The following is a 22,377-nucleotide window of genomic DNA, read 5'->3' on the forward strand; positions in this document are numbered from 1 at the left end:
CACAGACGGGGCACGGCACGAAGAAACAAACAATAGCACTTCGTAGTAAACAATACATAAAAGTCCACACTACAAAAGTACATTCATGACAGCTCTTCTAATGTCCTTGAGATTTTACCAAACGAAGCCCATACAATATTACATTCGACGCAATAAATATAGGAACGCATTGACGGATGTTTGCTGTTCATCCAAAAATCCGTTATGTCTGTCACCTGTTTACTTCACGTAAAAGATACATTGAGGAACTGAACATGCGTTATTGATAGCGCGCACTGGGTGTACAGTCCTCGTTGCCTTTGTCAAGGTTGGACCTGTTCAGAAACAAAACCGATCGGCTGCTGCTCTATAATAAAAGTTTAATATTTCTCAAAGTTGGTTTCATGCAAAACATCTTCACGTGTTGTTCTGCTTCTCAGTTGTGTCCACCTTCTCGATGACTGCTTTGCAGAAAAAGCATTCCCGGTTGTTCACCAGATGAGTGATGATACAATACCTGTAGAAAAGCCACACAGCGAATTACATAACTGCTTTGTGGTGCAGAAACATAACATGAAGGCCATAACAGCGGGTATATTAAAAGCGCCATGCGTGAACAAGATATACAATACAGAGTAGATATGGTATGTTTCACCTGCAAGACTGGTGTCCGCAAGGCACAAAGCGCACTGAGTTTTGATGAGCGTAACATATGGTACAGAGAAGATCGCTGTTCTCGGGGCTACCCATCAGTGGAGGCTGACGGCTTTGCACCAGCGCCACCAATTGACGAACTTGCTCCACCTCCTCTTCTTTCACCTCACCGTCTGCGCGTAACAAATGGACCACATGAGTGAGTTTTCTCTTCTAGAACTACAATCGAGAGGTGCATCGTTCGATGCCAGCCACTGCCTGGCTTTTTCGACGACTACCATATTTCAATTGTCCATTTCCTATTACTTTGCTCCTCCTTCTCTTGCTTTCTCTCTCTCTTTTTTTTTCCGTTTGCAGTTGAATAGCAAGTCGACTTTGTTTCTGACTGATCTCTCCATTTTTTCGAATAAACATATATCTCCCTCTACAGATCATATGTTAGTTTACACCTCTTGGCGTAGCTCATGTTTAAAGGGACGGTCGCATCCGGAAACCCATCTCATAACCGATGCATAAACACTATGTTCGACATCGGCCGACAATCAACCTGGGTAATGTTTTTGTCCGAAAAGTGCTCAGATACTAAATAAGAGAATGGTAAAGATCAGCCCCTGCAGAGGCTCCGGCGGCGTGACATGGCAACCCTAACATGAGGGATAGAGGGCGGTGCTCAGAGGAGAAGCCCTCCAGACGCCCGCGGCATTGCTCTTCTCAAGGCCGTGCTCTGATTGGTGATGTAGGCAATAAAGTTTTCGACTTTTTCCAGAGACGGAATTCCGGCATGCTCAGGATCCGGCGTCTGCTCTTGTCATGTATTCCATCGAATAACAGTTAAACTATTCCACTATTTCCCTTCGAATTTTTGATACCACGGTCAGTGGTCCACGATGAATGAAATATCACTTAGCTTCGAAATGGACGCTAAAAATCGTCGCCGTCGCTTTAAAAATCTACAAAAATCAACGTCCGTGTGCAGTAAAATCCGTGACATAGAGGACTGCGACAAGATTATTGCCAAATATGTGAGGCGCGGGCTCTACCAACAATACTGCTTGAAATACGCAAAGAATCACGGCATCCGAGGTTACTGCAGAGTCGCCAGCATACACTATCATAAAATAAATATGTTGACTCCTATACCAGGCTTCAAGAAACCCTCAAGGGGCTCCGACCAGGTCAACCAGCATCAGAACAGACTTTGGGAAACAGCATCGGCATTATATTCCCTTCCCAGGTAAGATCTGATCCTGTCACCAAATGCGCATGTGGCCCATCACAGTGATCCTACAAACTACGAGAGCTGCTATGATGAGACAGAACTGCAATCGGTCTGTTTAAAGACTTCATACAGACGGTGAACAAAATTACGTCCGCCATGACCTACGATACAAGCTGCAGCATACACAGGAGAATAACTGTAGTTGACATATTATCGCTCCACGGCGCAAGGGAGTGAACACTGATTACACAACAAAAGCACATCCCTGACCGCCCATAAATAATGCACTCTGGACGATCTATGCAGCCTAGCTCGGGTTTAATCTCGCTGATGCGTAGTCATCATCAGTTTACTCTGGTCTTTAGAAGCAGTTGGCGCTAGCACTGCAAAACGTCGTGCTGGCCCAATAACCCGGGCCTGACCCCGCCCAGGTTAGGGCCTCACAGCTGTTTTAAATTCTGGCACGTGCGCCACTTGCGTCCAGTCAGAAAACTCGCGGGCTCCAGATTTCGTTGGTCATTCTTTCACATGACTTGTTGAATCCTCAACATCCGTTTTGAGAGCAAACCCAGTAAACCACTAATATCCCCACAAGGTCGTGAACGTCCTGAATATCTGGGCATCCATGTGATATTTGTGAGGTGTTCCAGAACGAACATTCGGGTTTCGGTTTTACCTAGTGAATAACAGATGTCTCTGGTACGTCTGCAGGATATCGCGCTTTGGATGTCTGAAAGAAATCAGCCTGCAGTTCCCTGGGATATTCATGGAAGATCCCCTAGACTATATATTGGGAACTGATTGAACGTCAGAGGAATATCGCCAGGATGTCGCCTGGAGAGATACGGATAAATACGTGATGTTTGACATGTTCCGACAGCAACGTTTTTCTTCTGCTGAAAGCAAGCAAAAACTTCTGTGAACCTTAGTAGATATCGGGGAACAAGTAGAATCATTATATATTTCTATAGTTCGCGTGCTGCTACCCGTGCAAAGTATTTATCTGTGCGTAACACTCGCCAAGCAACAGAGGAATTCGATCACTTTTACAGCTCCACTCAGCAGGTAAGCACATTATAGACAATAGCCTGCATTGGCCTGAATTAAAAACATAGTATTAGTTAGGAAGGAATGTCAGAAAAGTTATTGGTTATATCTTGACTCTGCAGATACGTGATCTAATTGCAAAGGCACCCCCCCCCCCCCACACACACACCGTAACATACGTTTTAAGCCCAATACACTTATGATGAACGTTCCCTAACAACTTGTACTTCAGTATATGCTCTGCCTTCCGGCCATTTCGCCAAGAGAGGCCATAGTGAATGCTCTGGTCTCCCTTCAAATCCGCGTTCGCGGTGGAAGGGTCAAAAAGGGATCCTGCTGTTTTTTGTTTTTTTTTTTGTTTTTTAGGCTGAGGGCATTTTTAACAATAACACACTAAATAATAACCTTGGGCTATGATACAATAATATACTATACTGATAAGACTACACACAGTATAAGAACTACTGAATTACGGGGTTTATTATACTGGCACCGTACAATATCCACCTCATATCCACATGTCCATGAAAGACATTGTCTGGAGATTCCTGGGATCAGGAAACAGGGGTAAAGTCCAGCACCCATGGATATTCAGTGGATGTAAGTTGGACCCTCACGAAAATCCACTGGATATCCAGATATCCACGTTGCGACGTCTTATGCACGTCTGTGTGCCGTTGGTGATTTGCTGGGAAGCAAGGGACTGGTGGGGTTCCTTCTTCCTGTTGATAGGCATCAGAGGCTGTTACGTAAGGAACCGACGCCAACGTCTTGACGGTTTATTCGGAGCAACGGAACCGAACACCGTTTGGGCTCATGACGGCCTTCCCCGTGACCTCGTTCACATCCTCCCGGGGAGGCTGGATATTTTGGAATGCCTGAGCCTAAACGCCTTAGCAATGCCTGCCCTGAGTGACTCGGAAACACAATCTCAGCCTCTCACAACAATGGAGGGATGCCTACGATATCGAAGATGACGAGGTCGCCGGTTCCAACGTGTGCGTCGCGGCACCCTATTTCTAACGATCGTGTGGACCAGTTCTTCTAGATGCACGGCTGTGTCCTTAGCTCGTGGAAATGCAGAAAAGAAGAATTGCCAAAGCTTCATCATGCAAAACAACTACTTTGCGTCCCAGTCCCCTTGGTTAATGGATAATGTGACTACCGTTAGAGTGCCGAACCGGCAACCAGAATTTTCGGCAACCGCCAACCGAACTATTTTGCGGATGAATCAGAAGTCATGACAAGACTTTCACAAGTCATAACTTGTCACTTTGACATGAGGTCTGACAAGATGTTAATGCCGCCATCTTGGAGCTGAACCGGAACTGAACCGATTGAAGAAATTACTGTTACGGTCCAAATAACGATTCAGAAACATTGAAATTGCTTATGTAGAGTCCATTGACCTTTGATAGTTTTGAGTGTTACTTAGCGAGCTCACTTTTACGGCTTGTTCATGACTCGGGCTTGGGCTGTGATGCGCAGCAGCACATGTAGCAGTTCCAGCAACGCAGGTGAGCATCAAATGAGCATTTTCTGGACATGAATACGTTTCGATTGAAATGTCCGTGCTATGAGGCAGGAGGCGGTTTACAGAGCCTCGTTTTGGCGAACCTCCTTTTAGAGTTCTGGCCATCGATCTGGTGTGACCTGTTGTTGCTCAGAGCTAATAGTCAGATTCAACGTACATCGCACACAACGTCTTCTAGGGAATCAGAATAAACCTATCGTATCATGCGAGAGATCGTAGCGTGCCCTATCGCTGCTCAACCCTAATGGTCAGAATCCCCGCACATCGCACACAAAGTCCTCAGGTGGAAAATTATAAAGCTGTTGTATCATGCGAGAGATCGTGGCGTGCCCTATCATTGCTCAGCCCTAATAGTCAGATTCCACACACATCGAACACAAAGTCCTGGAGACAACCAGAATAAAGCTATCGTATCATGCGCGACATCGTGAGGGGCCCTATCGCTGTTCAGCCCTACTAGTTAGATTACCCACACATCGCGCAAAAGGTCCTGAGGAGAATCAGAACAAACCTGTTGTATCATGCGAGAGATCGTGGCGTGACCTGTCGTTGCTCAACCCTAATAGTCAGATTCCCCACACATCGCACACAAAGTACTCATGGGGAAAAGAATAAAGCTGTTGTATCATGCGAGAGATCCTGGCGTGCCCTATCATTGCCCAGCCCTAATAGTCAGATCCCCCGCACATCGCACACAAAGCCTTCAAGGAAACAAGAATAAAGCTATCGTATCATACGAGAGATCGCGGCGTGCCCTATCGCTGCTCAGCCCTAATACTCAGATTCCCCACACATCGCACACAAAGCCTTCAAGGAAACAAGAATAAAGCTATCGTATCATACGAGAGATCGCGGCGTGCCCTATCGCTGCTCAGCCCTAATAGTCAGATTCCCCACACATCGCACACAAAGTACTCATGGGGAAAAGAATAAAGCTGTTGTATCATGAGAGAGATCGTGGCGTGCCCTATCATTGCCCAGCCCTAATTGTCAGATTCCCCTCACATCGCGCACAAAGTCCTGGAGGCAACCAGAATAAAGCTATAGTATCATGCGCGAGATCGTGGCATGACCTGTCGTTGCTTAACCCTACTAGTCAGATTCCCCACACATCGCACACAAAGCCTTCAACGAAACAAGAATAAAGCTATCGTATCATACTAGAGATCGCGGCGTGCCCTATCGCTGCTCAGCCTTAATAGTCAGATTCCCCACACATCGCACACAAAGCCTTCAAGGAAACAAGAATAAAGCTATTGTATCATACGAGAGATCGCGGCGTGCCCTATCGCTGCTCAGCCCTACTAGTCAGATTCCCCTCACATCGCACACAAAGTCCTGGAGGCAACCAGAATAAAGCTATCGTATCATGCGCGAGATCGTGGCGTGACCTGTCGTTGCTTAACCCTACTAGTCAGATTCCCCACACATCGCACACAAAGCCTTCAAGGAAACAAGAATAAAACTATCGTATCATACGAGAGATCGCGGCGTGCCCTATCGCTGCTTAGCCCTAATAGTCAGATTCCCCACACATCGCACACAAAGCCTTCAAGGAAACAAGAATAAAGCTATCGTATCATACGAGAGATCGCGGCGTGCCCTATCGCTGCTCAGCCCTAATAGTCATATTCCCCACACATCGCACACAAAGTCCTGAAAAGAACCAGAATAAAGCTATTCTGTTCCCCACATATAAACCAATCAGAATAAAGCTATCCTATTATACGAGAGGTGGTGGTGTGACCTATCGTTGCTCAGCCCTAATAGTCAGATTCCCCACACATCGCGCACAACGTCCTGGAAGCAACCAGAATAAAGCTATCGTATCATGCGCGAGATCGTGGCGTGACCTGTCGTTGCTTAACCCTACTAGTCAGATTCCCCACACATCGCACACAAAGCCTTCAACGAAACAAGAATAAAGCTATCGTATCATACTAGAGATCGCGGCGTGCCCTATCTCTGCTCAGCCTTAATAGTCAGATTCCCCACACATCGCACACAAAGCCTTCAAGGAAACAAGAATAAAGCTATGGTATCATACGAGAGATCGCGGCGTGCCCTATCGCTGCTCAGCCCTACTAGTCAGATTCCCCTCACATCGCACACAAAGTCCTGGAGGCAACCAGAATAAAGCTATCGTATCATGCGCGAGATCGTGGCGTGACCTGTCGTTGCTTAACCCTACTAGTCAGATTCCCCACACATCGCACACAAAGCCTTCAAGGAAACAAGAATAAAACTATCGTATCATACGAGAGATCGCGGCGTGCCCTATCGCTGCTTAGCCCTAATAGTCAGATTCCCCACACATCGCACACAAAGCCTTCAAGGCAACAAGAATAAAGCTATCGTATCATACGAGAGATCGTGGCGTGCCCTATCGCTGCTCAGCCCTAATAGTCAGATTCCCCACACATCGCACACAAAGTCCTGAGGAGAACCAGAATAAAGCTGTTGGATCATGCGAGAGATCGTGGCGTGCCCTATCGCTGCTCAGCCATAATAGTCAGATTCCCCACACATCGCACACAAAGTCCTGAGGAGAACCAGAATAAAGCTGTTGGATCATGCGAGAGATCGGAGCGTGACCTACCCTTGCTCATCCCTAATAGCCAGATTCCGCACACATCACACTCAAAGTCCTGAGGAGAACCAGAATAACGCTATTCTATTCGCCACACATAAACCAACCAGACTACAGCTATGCTATTATACGAGAGGTGGTGGTGTGACCTATCGTTGCTCAGCCCTAATAGTCAGATTCCCCACACATCGCGCACAACGTCCTGGAAGCAACCGGAATAAAGCTATTGTATCATGCGAGAGATCGTGGCATGACCTGTCGTTGCTTAACCCTACTAGTCAGATTCCCCACACATCGCACACAAAGCCTTCAACGAAACAAGAATAAAGCTATCGTATCATACTAGAGATCGCGGCGTGCCCTATCGCTGCTCAGCCTTAATAGTCAGATTCCCCACACATCGCACACAAAGCCTTCAAGGAAACAAGAATAAAGCTATTGTATCATACGAGAGATCGCGGCGTGCCCTATCGCTGCTCAGCCCTACTAGTCAGATTCCCCTCACATCGCACACAAAGTCCTGGAGGCAACCAGAATAAAGCTATCGTATCATGCGCGAGATCGTGGCGTGACCTGTCGTTGCTTAACCCTACTAGTCAGATTCCCCACACATCGCACACAAAGCCTTCGAGGAAACAAGAATAAAACTATCGTACCATACGAGAGATCGCGGCGTGCCCTATCGCTGCTTAGCCCTAATAGTCAGATTCCCCACACATCGCACACAAAGCCTTCAAGGCAACAAGAATAAAGCTATCGTATCATACGAGAGATCGTGGCGTGCCCTATCGCTGCTCAGCCCTAATAGTCAGATTCCCCACACATCGCACACAAAGTCCTGAGGAGAACCAGAATAAAGCTGTTGGATCATGCGAGAGATCGTGGCGTGCCCTATCGCTGCTCAGCCGTAATAGTCAGATTCCCCACACATCGCACACAAAGTCCTGAGGAGAACCAGAATAAAGCTGTTGGATCATGCGAGAGATCGGAGCGTGACCTGCCCTTGCTCATCCCTAATAGCCAGATTCCGCACACATCACACTCAAAGTCCCGAGGAGAACCAGAATAACGCTATTCTATTCGCCACACATAAACCAACCAGAATAAAGCTATGCTATTATACGAGAGGCGGTGGCGTGACCTATCGTTGCTCAGCCCTAATAGTCAGATTCCCCACACATCGCGCACAAAGTCCTGGAGGCAACCGGAATAAAGCTATTGTATCATGCGAGATATCGTGGCGTGACCTGTCGTTGCTCAGCCCTAATAGCCAGATTCCGCACATGTCGCACTCAAAGTCCTGAGGAGAACTAGAATAACGCTACTCTATCATGCGAAAGATCGTGCCGTGCCCTGTCGCAGCTCAGCCGTAACAGTCAGATTCCCCACACATCGCACAGAAAGTCTTGAGGAGAACCAGAATAAAGCTATCCTATTATACGAGAGATCGTGGCGTGACCTATCGTTGCTTAGCCCTAATAGTCAGATTCCCCACACATCGCGCACAAAGTCCTGGAGGCAACCAGAATAAAGCTATCGTATCATGCGCGAGATCGTGGCGTGACCTGTCGTTGCTTAACCCTACTAGTCAGATTCCCCACACATCGCACACAAAGCCTTCAAGGAAACAAGAATAAAGCTATCGTATCATACGAGAGATCGCGGCGTGCCCTATCGCTGCTCAGCCCTAATAGTCATATTCCCCACACATCGCACACAAAGTCCTGAAAAGAACCAGAATAAAGCTATTCTCTTCCCCACATATAAACCAACCAGAATAAAGCTATCCTATTATACGAGAGGTGGTGGTGTGACCTATCGTTGCTCAGCCCTAATAGTCAGATTCCCCACACATCGCGCACAACGTCCTGGAAGCAACCGGAATAAAGCTATTGTATCATGCGAGAGATCGTGGCATGACCTGTCGTTGCTTAACCCTACTAGTCAGATTCCCCACACATCGCACACAAAGCCTTCAACGAAACAAGAATAAAGCTATTGTATCATACTAGAGATCGCGGCGTGCCCTATCGCTGCTCAGCCTTAATAGTCAGATTCCCCACACATCGCACACAAAGCCTTCAAGGCAACAAGAATAAAGCTATCGTATCGTACGAGAGATCGTGGCGTGCCCTATCGCTGCTCAGCCCTAAGAGTCAGATTCCCCACACATCGCACACAAAGTCCTGAGGAGAACCAGAATAAAGCTGTTGGATCATGCGAGAGATCGTGGCGTGCCCTATCGCTGCTCAGCCGTAATAGTCAGATTCCCCACACATCGCACACAAAGTCCTGAGGAGAACCAGAATAAAGCTGTTGGATCATGCGAGAGATCGGAGCGTGACCTGCCCTTGCTCATCCCTAATAGCCAGATTCCGCACACATCACACTCAAAGTCCTGAGGAGAACCAGAATAACGCTATTCTATTCGCCACACATAAACCAACCAGAATAAAGCTATGCTATTATACGAGAGGCGGTGGCGTGACCTATCGTTGCTCAGCCCTAATAGTCAGATTCCCCACACATCGCGCACAAAGTCCTGGAGGCAACCGGAATAAAGCTATTGTATCATGCGAGATATCGTGGCGTGACCTGTCGTTGCTCAGCCCTAATAGCCAGATTCCGCACATGTCGCACTCAAAGTCCTGAGGAGAACTAGAATAACGCTACTCTATCATGCGAAAGATCGTGCCGTGCCCTGTCGCAGCTCAGCCCTAACAGTCAGATTCCCCACACATCGCACAGAAAGCCTTGAGGAGAACCAGAATAAAGCTATCCTATTATACGAGAGATCGTGGCGTGACCTATCGTTGCTTAGCCCTAATAGTCAGATTCCCCACACATCGCGCACAAAGTCCTGGAGGCCACCAGATAAAGCTATCCTATTATACGAGAGATCGTGGCACTCCCGAAGGCGGCCCACAAGTTCACTGGAAACGTAACTCTTTTCGGTGCTAAGCATGTGTTCTCTAAGACGCTCATTAATACAGCGACCCGTTTGACCATAATATAATAATAATTAGTGGCTGTCGGGAGAAACTTTGCAATTAGAATTGTATTTTCAAACGCTTTTAAACTGAGCAGGTGGTCGCCTTTTAGTTCTGTGAAGACCGGTTGTCCTTCCTTTGGAATGTGTTTTTTGTTACGTTGGTCAAACGGGTCGCTGTATCAATGAGTGTCTCAGATAACACATGCTCAGTACCGAAAAGAGTTATGCTTCCAGTGAACTTGTGGGTCACCTTCGAGAGTGTAATCGCCTATTTTCAATGATACTTCTGTTTTGCGTACAGAACGGAACCAATGGAAACGGTTGTTGTTGGAATCATGGGAGATTGTCACGAACGGAAACCCTTGTGAGTAATCCCTCGGTCATGCCCCTTTCCCCCCTTCGGGGGTTTTTGGGGATATAAGCGTTCGGTTCCTAATAAACTCTTGCTGTGTCAGACAACATTTCTTTATTCTTCAGTGTCGTGTTGTAGCCCTCAGTAAAGTTATCGTATCACGCGAGAGATCGTGGCGCGATCTATCGAGGTTCTGCGCTGGTTGTTAGATTCCACGGACCGCCAAAGTCCTGAAGGCAATCGAAATAATGCTATCGTATTATGCGAGAGATCGTGATGGGCTATCGTTTCTAAGCGGCAATAGTTAGTTTTCGCGCACATCAAACAGAAAATCCTGAAGGGTACCAGAATACTAGTACCGCATTAAGTGATAGATCGTGGCGCAACGTAGCAACGCCCAGCGCTGGTATTAGTTTCGTCGCGCATCGCACAGAAAGTCCTCAAGGATACCAAAATAACGCTATCGCATTATGCGATAGATCGTGGCGTGACCTATCATTGCGCAGCACCAGAAATCAGTTTTCACGCACATAATACAGGAAATCCTGAAGTCAACCAGAATCATACTACCTCATAAGGCGATATCTCGTGGCGCGATCTATCGACGTACTGTCAGTCTGAGTCAGATTCCACGGACATCGCACACAAAATCCTGAAGGGAACCAAAATAATGCTATCCTATTATGCCAGAGATCGTGACGCGACCTATCGTTTATAGGCGGTAATAATCAGTTTTCGCGCACATCACACAGAAAATTCTGAAGGGTACCAGAATAATACTATGACATCAAGCCATAGGTCGTGGCGTGACCAATCGACGCTCAGTGCTGGTAGTTAGTTTCCACGGGCATCACACAGAAAGTCCTCAAGGGTACCAGAATAACGCTCTGGCATTATGCGATAACTGGTGGCGTGACCTATCGTTGCGTGGCGCCAGAAATCACTTTTCGCGCACATTTTGCAGAAAATCATGAAGTCTACCAGAATAATGCTATCGTATTAGGCGAAAGACCCTGGCACGACATACGGTTGCTAGCTCTAATAGCCAGTTTTCGCGCAGATCTCTCAGAAAATCTTGCAGGGTACCAGAATAATGCTATGCCACTGGTTTTCCCGACGACTTTAATCCAAGTGCCAGCTAGATTAATCCCAGTGCCAGCTAGAGTAATCCCAGTGCCAAACTAATTAATCCAGGTGCCATTTAAATTAACCAGAGTGCCATACAAAATAATCCAGGTGCCACTCAAATTAATCCTATATAAATGGTTGGGATGGTCGACACTTTGCGACAAAGGTGGTAGGGTCATGGAGGTAAGAAACTAAGGAGAGGGCTATAAGATCGGAGGGCCGTGGGACCCCTCTAGCGGTCGCTCCAGGCAATACCACGCCCATCTAGTTGCCCGGTCACGTGATCCCCACATGTTTCGGCGTTATGGCGGTCTGCGCGGAGACTTGGAAGTTTAGCAAACCTCATCTTCAGCAAACGTCTTAACTTCAAAGAGTCCATTCGCACAATACTTTGAAGGTTATGGGTTGTTTCAACATTTGCCGCGTGATAAATCACAGCAAAAGTTGAGCAAAACAGAAGAGAAGCCAGGCAATGTCACGATGACGTACGTACGTCTTCCTGCGATTTAGTGATCCATTGCTTCCACACCGAGATGATCTATCTTGTGTTTCAACGGGTGTGATAACTTCTAACTCCAGAGATGTTATGAAAGCGAAAACAAGTTATTCGGCCGCAGCTCGTCTCTGTATTCAGGTAAGGTAGGCCGCGGACATGGAGGACGCCATGTTTTATGACGTCTTGACGTGACGTTTAGGGGTCACGTGTGTGGGCAACTAACCACAATGCCATGCGCGGGTCACAGCACGCTCGCTTGCATTGGGAGAGGCGCTTAGGGCATCTCCTTAGTTTCTTACCTCCATGGGTAGGGTCAACTACGCGGAGCCCAACTTTTTGCGACTCACGTATGTCAGAGTTGCATGACATGGCACATACCCACTATTGTGGGTGATGGCAACTGTTTGCGACAACTTTCCTTATGCCGAGTATGGCCTGACCTTTTAGGACTTCACCATGTCGCTGCTGTATGGAATGGTGACTTACGACCATTATTGACTACAAAACCGTTTTGCCACAACTTTGATGAAGGCGGTTATGGCGTGACTTTTTGGAACTTCCTCATGTCAGAGCTCTATGACATGGTTGTTTAGGACCATCATCGACTACTACTACACCGTTTTGGGAGGACTTTGGTGATCCCGAGTGCGACGTGACTTTTTGCCACTTCTTCATGTCGGAGCCGTATGGTGTAGTGCCTTATAATCATTATTCACAACTACACCTTTTCGGAACTATGTTCCGGAGCAGGCAATGGCGTGACTTTTTTGGGACTTCCTCATGTTAGAGCCGTATGGCAGGCTGGTCTACGGTTATTACTACTATTGTTGACTACTTTACCTTTTTGGGACCATTTTCGTGATGCCATTTTCGGTGTGATGGGTTGGTCGTTTACTACCATAACTGATAATTGCGTCATTTTGGAACGACTTTAGTGATAGGGGGTGTGGGGTGACTGTTTGGGATTTCGTCATGTCACACCTGTGTGGCGCGGCTATTTACCACCATTATTGACTACTACACCTTTTTGGGACAATTTTCGTAATGCTGGTTACAGCGTGACTTTTTGGGACTTCCTTATGTCGAAGCTGTATGGTATTGTGGTTTATGACCATTATTGACTATTACACCTTTTCGGGACAATTTTCGTAAAGCTGGTTACGGCATGACTTTTTGTGGCTTCCTCGTGCCGGAGCTGTATGGTATTGTGGTTTATGACTATTATTGACTACTACACCTTTTTGGGACAATTTTCATAATTCTGGCTACGGCGTGACTTTTTGTGGCTTCCTCGTACCGGAGCTGTATGGTATGGTGGTTTATGAGCACTATTGACTACTATACCTTTTTGGGACAATTTTCGTAATGCTGGCTAGGGTGTGACTTTTTGTGGCTTCCTCGTATCGGTGCTGTATGGTATTGTGGTTTATGAGCACTATTGACTACTACACCTTTTTGGGACGATTTTCGTAATGCTGGCTACGGCGTGACTTTTTGTGGCTTCCTCGTGTCGGAGCTGTATGGTAATGTGGTTTGTGACCATTACTGACTGCTACACCTTTTTGGGACAACTTTCGTAATCCTGGTTACGGTGTCCTCCCTTCACCGACTTGCTTGAAGAGGCAGTCACATATAACCAGCTCTTACTGCAGACACCTTTTAGCAAGCATCCCGACCGGTTGAAAACTGCTGATTCATTTTTGCAATGAAATAAGCATCCAGTTGAAAAGTGAAGAAAGTCAGCTCTCACTGAGAACATATAAGTCGCGAATAATTGTCAAACTCTTTTTCAGAGCACGCACCGAAAATTGTGTTCATCGCATATATTCTAAACATTTAACATTATTTGTCCGCCGGAATATGCTGGGGCACTGCTCGGCACCTATGTCATGCCAACCAGAATCAAAAAGTGATAGAAAGCTTGTCACGTTCGTTTGAATATGAAAATCTTTATTGCATTTTTGTTGTGTCACCTTTTGTCTTACAGCTCCGACGTGAGGATCTCCCAAGAGGTCACGTTGTAACCACCGTCACAAAAATTGTCCCGAAAAGGTGTAGTTGCCGAGTTTGGTCATAAATCACCATAACATAGAGCTCTGACATAAGGAAGCCCCAAAGAGTCACGCCGTAACCAGCAATACGAAAATTGTCCCAAAATGGTGTAGTAGCCAATAGCGGTCGTAAACCACCATATCATACAGCTCCGGCATGAGGAAGTCCCAAGGCGTCACGCCGTAACCAGCAATACGAAAATTGTCCCAAAAAGGTGTAGTAGTCAATAATGATCGTAAACCACGATACCATACAGCTCCGACATGAGGAAGTCCCAAAAAGTCACGCCGTAACCAGCATTACGAAAATTGTCCCAAAAAGGTTCAGCAGTCAATGATGTTCATAAAGCACAATACCATACAGGCCTGACATGACGAAGTCTCAAGGAGTCATGCTGTAACCAGCATTACGAATATTGTGCCAAAAAGGTGTAGAAGTCATTAATGGTCGTAACTCACCACATCATACAGCTCCGGCATGAGGAAGCCCCAAGAAGTCACGCCGTAACCAGCTTTACGAAAATTGTCCCAAAAAGGTGTAATAGTCAATAATGGTCATAAACCACAATACCATACAGTTTCGACATAAGGAAGTCCCAAAATGTCACGCTGTAAACAGCATTACGAAAATTGTCCCAAAAAGGTGTAGTAGTCAATAATGATCGTAAACCACGATACCATACAGCTCCGACATGAGGAAGTCCCAAAAAGTCACGCCGTAACCAGCAATACGAAAATTGTCCCCAAAAGGTGTAGTAGTCAATAATGATCGTAAACCACGATACCATACAGCTCCGACATGAGGAAGTCCCAAAAAGTTACGCCGTAACCAGCATTACGAAAATTGTCCCAAAAAGGTTCAGCAGTCAATGATGTTCATAAACCGCAATACCATACAGGCCTGACATGACGAAGTCTCAAGGAGTCATGCTGTAACCAGCATTACGAAAATTGTGCCAAATAAGTGTAGAAGTCATTAATGGTCGTAACTCACCACATCATACAGCTCCGGCATGAGGAAGCCCCAAGAAGTCACGCCGTAACCAGCTTTACGAAAATTGTCCCAAAAAGGTGTAATAGTCAATAATGGTCATAAACCACAATACCATACAGCTTCGACATAAGGAAGTCCCAAAAAGTCACGCTGTAACCAGCATTACGAAAATTGTCCCACAAAGATGTACCAGTCAATGATGGTCATAAACCACATTACCATACAGCTCCGACATGAGGAAGCCACAAAAAGTCACTCCTTAACCAGCATTACGAAAATCATCCCAAAAAGGTGTAGCAGTCAATAATGGTCATAAACTACGATATTATACAGGTCCGACATGACGAAGTCCCAAAAAGTCACGACGTAGCCAGCTTTACGAAAATTATCCCAAAAAGGTGTAATAGTCAATAATGGTGGTAAATAACCGCGCCACACAGGTGTGACATGACGAAATCACAAACAGTCACGCCACACCCCGTATCACAAAAGTCGTTCGAAAATGGCGCAATTATCAGCTACGCTCGTAAACCACCGTAGCATCACGCCGGAAATGGCATCACGAAAATTATCCCAAAAAGGAAGAGTAGTCAATAATAGTCGTAGACCAGCATACCATACAGCTCTAACATGAGGAAGTCCCAAAAAGTCACGCCATAGCCTGCTCCAGAACATTGTCCCAAAAAGGTGTAGTTGTGAATAATGATTGTATGGCACCACACCATATGTATAAATCACCGTTCCATACAGCTGCGACACGGTGAGGCCCTAGAAAGTCACGCTATGACGAAAACTGTCACAAACAGTTGCCATAACCCACAACAGTGAGTATGGGCACCGTGCACTAGCTGGAGGACGCTGCGGTCGCTTGATCGACAGCGCCACCCGTGGCGATTTCGCGCGTAACGGTCTGGTACTGACGCAGCATCGGCGCCTTCGCGTATGCCTACGGAAGGGACTACCAATTATTGACTACACATCGGAGACTAGCTACGTCCAGTACCTGCGCTATGAGGACGGAAATCTCTGAAGAATTCCTATGAACAATACAGTCAACAACAAATTGAAATATACATTATGATGGTAGCGAAAAAAAAAAAGTTATCGTTTCTTTCTCATGCATAATCCGTTAACGTGATGATGCACTGTGAGGTAAGTAAGTGTGTAAGTTTCTTATACCCTAGTCAGACAGCATTTCAAATGCCAATTGCGAGAAATTGCCTTCGGCCTCTCAAATGACCTTTGTTCGGGGGCGCCTGCCAGACAGGCGGGAAAGGAGTGCTCCTCAAATGACTGCCCTCACCGGCTCCCTTTTTCGGTTTCGTTTTCCCTGTCTGCTGTGGAAATTTGAAGTTGGTCTTTGCGCCACAAATCAAGATGCAGAAGCCATATGCACTTCTCTAAATAGGATCTAAATACGTTTACACAGTTTCACTCCATTATCCGCATTTTATAGGTTTTCCTACATTCAGCTGCGAAGGTAGCGAGGGTACAATGGCATAACACTGTTGTTGAGATTGCTCCTTTCTGCTCCTCAAATGTCGTTGGGGGCCTCCTTTCGCGTTGATGGTCATTTCTTAGAAAGGTCCTTTGAGCTGCCGTCTGACACGGCTGTCACAGGTCATTTTTTGCCAATGAAAATTCCCCGAAGTCCTTAGAGCATGCCGTCTGACTGGGGTATTAGTCAACATGTTCCCAATCTTGCATCGCTCAAGGCAGGGGATACGCTTTTAGCCCTTTGTGCCTGCATTGGACGCACGGTCATAGTAATAAAAATCAATCAAGATTGTTTCAGGATATAAATAAGACGTGTTCTTTTTTTGTTGTTGTTGTTGGAAACCAGATATGTAATGATAATAACGTTTTATTAGTGCTAAAGAACGGCCACAGCGGCCTTACATCAGACACATTGTCGCAAATTGCAACCCAGAAGCAGCCAGCAATATCATGCAAAAGGAAAACTATGCTAAAAAATAAAACAAAAAACGACAAGAGTTAAGAAGAAACAGACAATTGCTGTTCGACAAACGCGTGATTTTGCTTCTTTTTGTGTGTGTGTGTGTGTGTGTGGACGAATAGGAAGGAGCAAAAAACCGCTTGTAAACCGAGATCGCAAGATTTGGCAACGATAATAAGATCATAGGGACAGAATGCGCGTACATAAAATGATGACGAGTTGCGAAACGCAGCTCAGGGAGGACAAATAACTCCCATATTCCCCTGTATTCGCATGCAAGGTGTATATTGTAGGAAGACCAGGTCCAAAAGCCAGTCTTACCCGTCTCCACAAAATTAGGGTCCGTGTAAAAGAGATAAATACTGTACGACATATATAGCAGACAATAATTTTAGCCAAGCTCCAGTATGTTCATTGGTCATTCATTTGTGTATTTCGCAACTTTTTCACGCCAGCTGCTGTGCTATAAGTCCGCATCCTGATGCTCAACTGATCACTGACAACTATACTAAATGCAAGAAATGAGTTCTAAGTTAGAAACAACAGATTGAGCAGGAAGTTGGATGGATTGCTGTGAAAGCGCTCTCTCAAATATGTGACCGGCGGGAACCGGCGGGACGATACAGCGAGAAGGACGATAACTTTAACTTGGTTGTCGTGGCAGATTACCACATATAATTAGTTTCCATTTTATCTTATCCTTTGACTTTCTATGCAGGTAGCTTCAAATTAATCGCTCTTTTCGAACGGCGAAACTAGCACAGCACTGCTAGGCGCTGCTGGCTGGTACCAGGCAGAGCCGTATGGTACCCTACCAGGGCATTAGGCCGCGTTTCCCCTCGAGGGGCCGCTGCCGTCGACAGAAAACTCTAGCGCACGGTGCCCATATGTCATGTCATGCAACTCTGACATACCTGACTCACAAAAAGTTGGGTTCCACGTAGTAGACCGCACCACCTATGTCGCAAAGTGTCTACTATACCAAGCATTTATATAGGATTAATTTGAGTGGCACCTGGATTATTTTGCATGGCACTCGGATTAATTTAAATGGCACCTGCATTAATTAGTTTGGCACTGGGATTAATCTAGCTGGCACTTGGATTAAAATCGCCGGGAAAACTTGTAGATTGCGCGTGTTATCGACACTCATCACGTATAGTCAGTTTTTGCACACATCTCAGAGAAAATGCTGAAGGGTGGGTAGACCGCATTAGAACATTAAAGGATGCACAGGAAGGGCAGAAGGACTTGAAGAAGGAAAATGATTTTCTCAAGCTTGGCCCTCAGAAGGGCCAAGAGGGGTCAATATTATGGCCTTGCCCAGAGATAACCTGCGTACTTTTTTAGGAGGGAGTTGGTATACTACCTTGTCAATCTAGGTCGCTCCTCTGTTTTGGCACGTTCAGTTTGATGGGAGCATTTGAATAGTGCACTGCACGGAAGCCCCGAAGAAAATGTCCTACAACATGTAGAGCAATACCGAGGAGAAAGCTTTTGGAATTGAGCCTTTTGAAAAATCAGTTATGAAGCAGCGGGAGGGACATGCAGGGGATCTGCTACAGTATGATAAGACCTGGATTATTTGGTAATAATACGAAGGTAATAAGCCGCATTTTTTTCAGGAATATCGAAACCAGTCACTTCAAAGTATTCGGTGAAGTTAGAGATTTCAAGTTGAAATTTGACAATGCCTTGGTTAAGCCTGCAATGCAAAATCCTGCAAAAAGCAAAATTACGGCATTTTTAATGTAAAAATGCTTCCGTTTGGCGTGAATTTCTGACACAAATTAAATCTCAGCAAACTGAACACGCCAAAACAGAGGAACGACCTAGATTGACAAGGTAGTATTCCAACCCCCTTCTACAAAAGTATGCAGATTATCTCTGGGCAAGATCATAAGGAGTTTTGTGGCGACATGACGTGTTTGTTGTTCGCACTCGATTATCTGATTTGAACACCTCCCTAGTTTTTGCTGTACCACGACTGTCCGACATATGGATGTTTTACTGTACGTACATAGACATTTGTGGAATCCAGAAACTTACAGCTGGCCAAGGAGAAACGAGCGCAGGTTGTACCAGTCTCATCTTGTGTGGGACCTCCCAAAAGGAACTCCAGTGTAGACAGTTGGAAACTTGGTTCAGCGAGAAGGACCGACAGTGCTATTTCGCGGCTGATGAATGAAAGAGTGTCACATGAGCAACGTACGTCAAGCAGGCATCTATTGTGTTCGTACCTATCGAGTGACCCCTTGAGGAGGAGAGCAACCAGAATACCAGCGACAGCCGTCAACACAGGAAAGTGGTCAAGGCCCTCCAGACCAGGGACATCCATGTTAACGACCAATTCGAAGCAGCCGCTCCGAGAGGTAACTCGGTTGAGTACCTGGCTGAGTAGCTGCATGAAATGCGAAGAGTTAGTTAACACGAAACGATAATAATTTCCTGCACAAAAATAGCTTGCGCCAGCGTTAGAGGGTAAACTTTCACCAACAACAGACATCAAGAAAATGAATGCTTCTCGATGCAGTTCCACTAGTCATGTTCTTCCCGAACTCAACAAAATTATTAGCATAGTTTTGTGATGACAGTAGAATGTTGACTTTAACTTGTTTAGCCATGTGGTATGGTCAGTCCGAGAGAACATGGGCCGCTGGTCACTGCAATATATTGATGCTTTTATCGCGGATTTCAATATTAGGTTACGTGTCTGTCCTAGTTTTTCATTCAGCATCGGCAATTTAAGTTACTGATATGAAGAGACGTTCCTGTTACGTAACAACACACGAATTTTTATTAGCCTGGTTACAGGAAAGTTCATACAACTACGAATCTATCGCTTCACTTAGCTTTTCCTGAAAGGAACGGTCGCATCCGTTCCTGTCGATTTCAAAACTATAGTGTCACTTTATTCCTCGTGGACCGCCATAGAGATAGGAAACAAAGGCTAGAGGATGGACGTGGCGCGCCTCTCATGCGATTCTCCTGTCCCCGTGTGTGACCTCCCGTACGCAGCCATCCGAAGGGCATGGACAGCGTTTGCAGACGAGTTTCTCCCGCCAAACTACAGCGGAGCTTCGCAGTTTGCAAGCAACGCTGAGAAGTCACGTGTCACAACAGCCCGGTGGACGGGCGGGTGGAGAAAGCAACGATGGCGCGCGAAGGAAGCAAGGCAGGGCTCGTACATAATGTCGCGTATGTACGGCCCTTCTGGGTGGTTTTTAAACTGAACAGTGCTATCAGTATCACCGCGGATCATATCTTATCTGTGAGATCGTCCACGGCACCACCAAACCTTTGCCCCTTGGGCCATTCTAGCCGAAACCAGCCAGAGGTGTAGCTCGACCCTCTTAGATTTCGCTGAAAAAAAAAAAAAGTATGCAGTTACTTATGGGTGTGTATGTAGGATGTAAACTTTTTCTCGAGATTTTGTTTTCTTGGGAATTGGGGGCCCCTCGAACTTGGCCCAAACATGAAAGTGCTGTCCGTTCCGGGCGTCCTTCTGACACATACAGACGGCATTTCTGTGCTTTCTTTGTCTAGTGCTAGGAGGGAAGGGTCCTTCAAGGATCCCGAAGAGCATATGGAATGAGAACAAATCCGATGACGTCGTAAGAGCTCAAGAACGGAGCGTTTCTTTTGGCCGAGTTTACGCTAAAGTTTTGGCAGGTTAACATCCTCGCAGGAGCCCGTGATTATTTATGCTAATAAACTACTGTATGGAGATTCGCTTCACGTTAAAATATGAAGCTCATCTATATTCATTGTTTAGCAAAGCGACCGAGAATATCGACCACTCGTAAAAATGACACTTTTCAGATAGTATTTTCACGTATCTGAGGTCGTCCAGGAAGTGAAAGAACTCGTTCCATTTGTAGAACAGATCCTCTGCTATATAACAGTGCGGATCTACAGGTGTGGTTTTTTTCTTAAACGAGAAAAAAATCGTCACCATACTCCGCTGCAGGTCGTTCGTTAGTTGGTCTTCTAGGAAGTAAAATAAATGTGCCCTTGTGGAAGACACCTCTCTCATAACATTTTGAAAGTCTACATGCGTGTTTTTTCTTAAGCGAGAAAAAAATAATATCCTGTCTGTAAGGTACCCTAATCACCCTTTGAAGGAAGTTCACCTTCTACTGTTAGTTCTATCGCGAATACTTACAGCCGCCTCTTCGCAGCAGCTTCGTCGTCGTTTCTGGTTGCTTGACTCATAAGTCATGACAATGTTAGGGTACACACTCTAGAGCACTGCACGGGCCCAGGCCCCCGACCCGGCCCGCGGGCCGGGCTGGGCTTGTTATTGGTTGTGTGCTCCGGGCCGGGCCGAGCCCGGGCCGACAAAATACGCCAGCACCGCGGGCCGGGCCGGGCCGGGCCCGGGCCGTTAAAATACGCCACCACCGCGGGCCGGGCCGGGCCCGGGCCGACAAATATGTTCCCGAGAGTCAGGCCCGGCCGGGCCACGCAGCTAATTCCACACATTGGAGATGCATTAGTTCATATCATCATGCGCTTGCGTCATTCCTGTGCATATTTTGCAAAGACAAGCAAAGGGTACTGCATTATGCATATGATTCGACCCTCTAGAACATTCTCCAAGCCACTTTACATTGCTCCTCACTCCTCACATATTTCACAATCACTTTGGCAAAGCTTGGTGAGAGGGATAGGGACTGGGAGAAGCAGTTTGTCGACAGCATGCTCTATCTCCGCAAAATCTTGACAGTGTAACGATAACGCCCCGTGCGTTCTGGATTTAATTTGGTCTCGTGCGGTTACGGTGTTAAACCGCCATCACTTGTATGTTTGTCTTCTCTCCTTATAAATTTACTTATAAATTTGTTTGATAATCGCCAGAAACGCGTACGTCGCGGCTGGAAATACTAGGCCGGGATCTACTCGCCGGGTCACCGGGCCGGGCCGGGCCGGGCTCTATTTGCTTAGACGCCGGGCCGGGCTGGGCTCTAGTCACTGGGTCACCGGGCCGGGCAGGGCCGGGCCGGGCCGCATAAAAATATGAAGGTCCGGGCCCGGGTCGGGCCGGGCCATTTTTCGATGCGCCCGGGCCGGGTCGGGCCCGGAAAAGTCGGCCCGTGCAGTGCTCTAACACACTCTTCGCCACTTGTTTATTGAACAATGTCCGAGAAATGTACTACTTCTCTGATGGCACGTCGGAATTGAAGAACAGACAATACGATTGCTAACCTTTGTCTCCACAAGCATGACTTCGGCATGCTACGTAGCACTTTTTTGCCTCATCCCGTGGTAAAGGGCAATGTGACAGCGTTGACAGTACAGCTTAAAAGGTTTGCAGCTATAGGGCTAGCTTGCAACGCCCCTATTGAATGCAGATAGTCTAACACTTGCACAGCTGTTCCTGT

At 46.5% G+C, this 22,377-nt stretch overlaps 1 protein-coding gene across 3 annotated transcripts in view; it reads right to left on the reverse strand.

The window, feature by feature from the left end:
* Nucleotides 1–339: 339 nt before the first annotated feature.
* LOC135396544 (E3 ubiquitin-protein ligase RNF123-like) overlaps nt 340–22,377 on the reverse strand; it is a 502,532-nt gene continuing 480,494 nt past the window's right edge. For all 3 annotated transcript variants that reach the window (XM_064627582.1, XM_064627583.1, XM_064627581.1), the window contains 4 exons: nt 19,234–19,394; nt 19,043–19,170; nt 635–806; nt 340–496 (listed from right to left, as the gene is read on the reverse strand). In XM_064627582.1, coding sequence (XP_064483652.1) covers nt 397–496; nt 635–806; nt 19,043–19,170; nt 19,234–19,394 — 561 coding nt within the window. In that variant the 3' untranslated portion in view covers nt 340–396. The remainder of the gene's footprint in view (nt 497–634; nt 807–19,042; nt 19,171–19,233; nt 19,395–22,377) is intronic.

The sequence above is a fragment of the Ornithodoros turicata genome, chromosome 6 (genome assembly GCF_037126465.1).
Source record: "Ornithodoros turicata isolate Travis chromosome 6, ASM3712646v1, whole genome shotgun sequence".
Lineage (NCBI taxonomy): Eukaryota > Metazoa > Arthropoda > Arachnida > Ixodida > Argasidae > Ornithodoros > Ornithodoros turicata.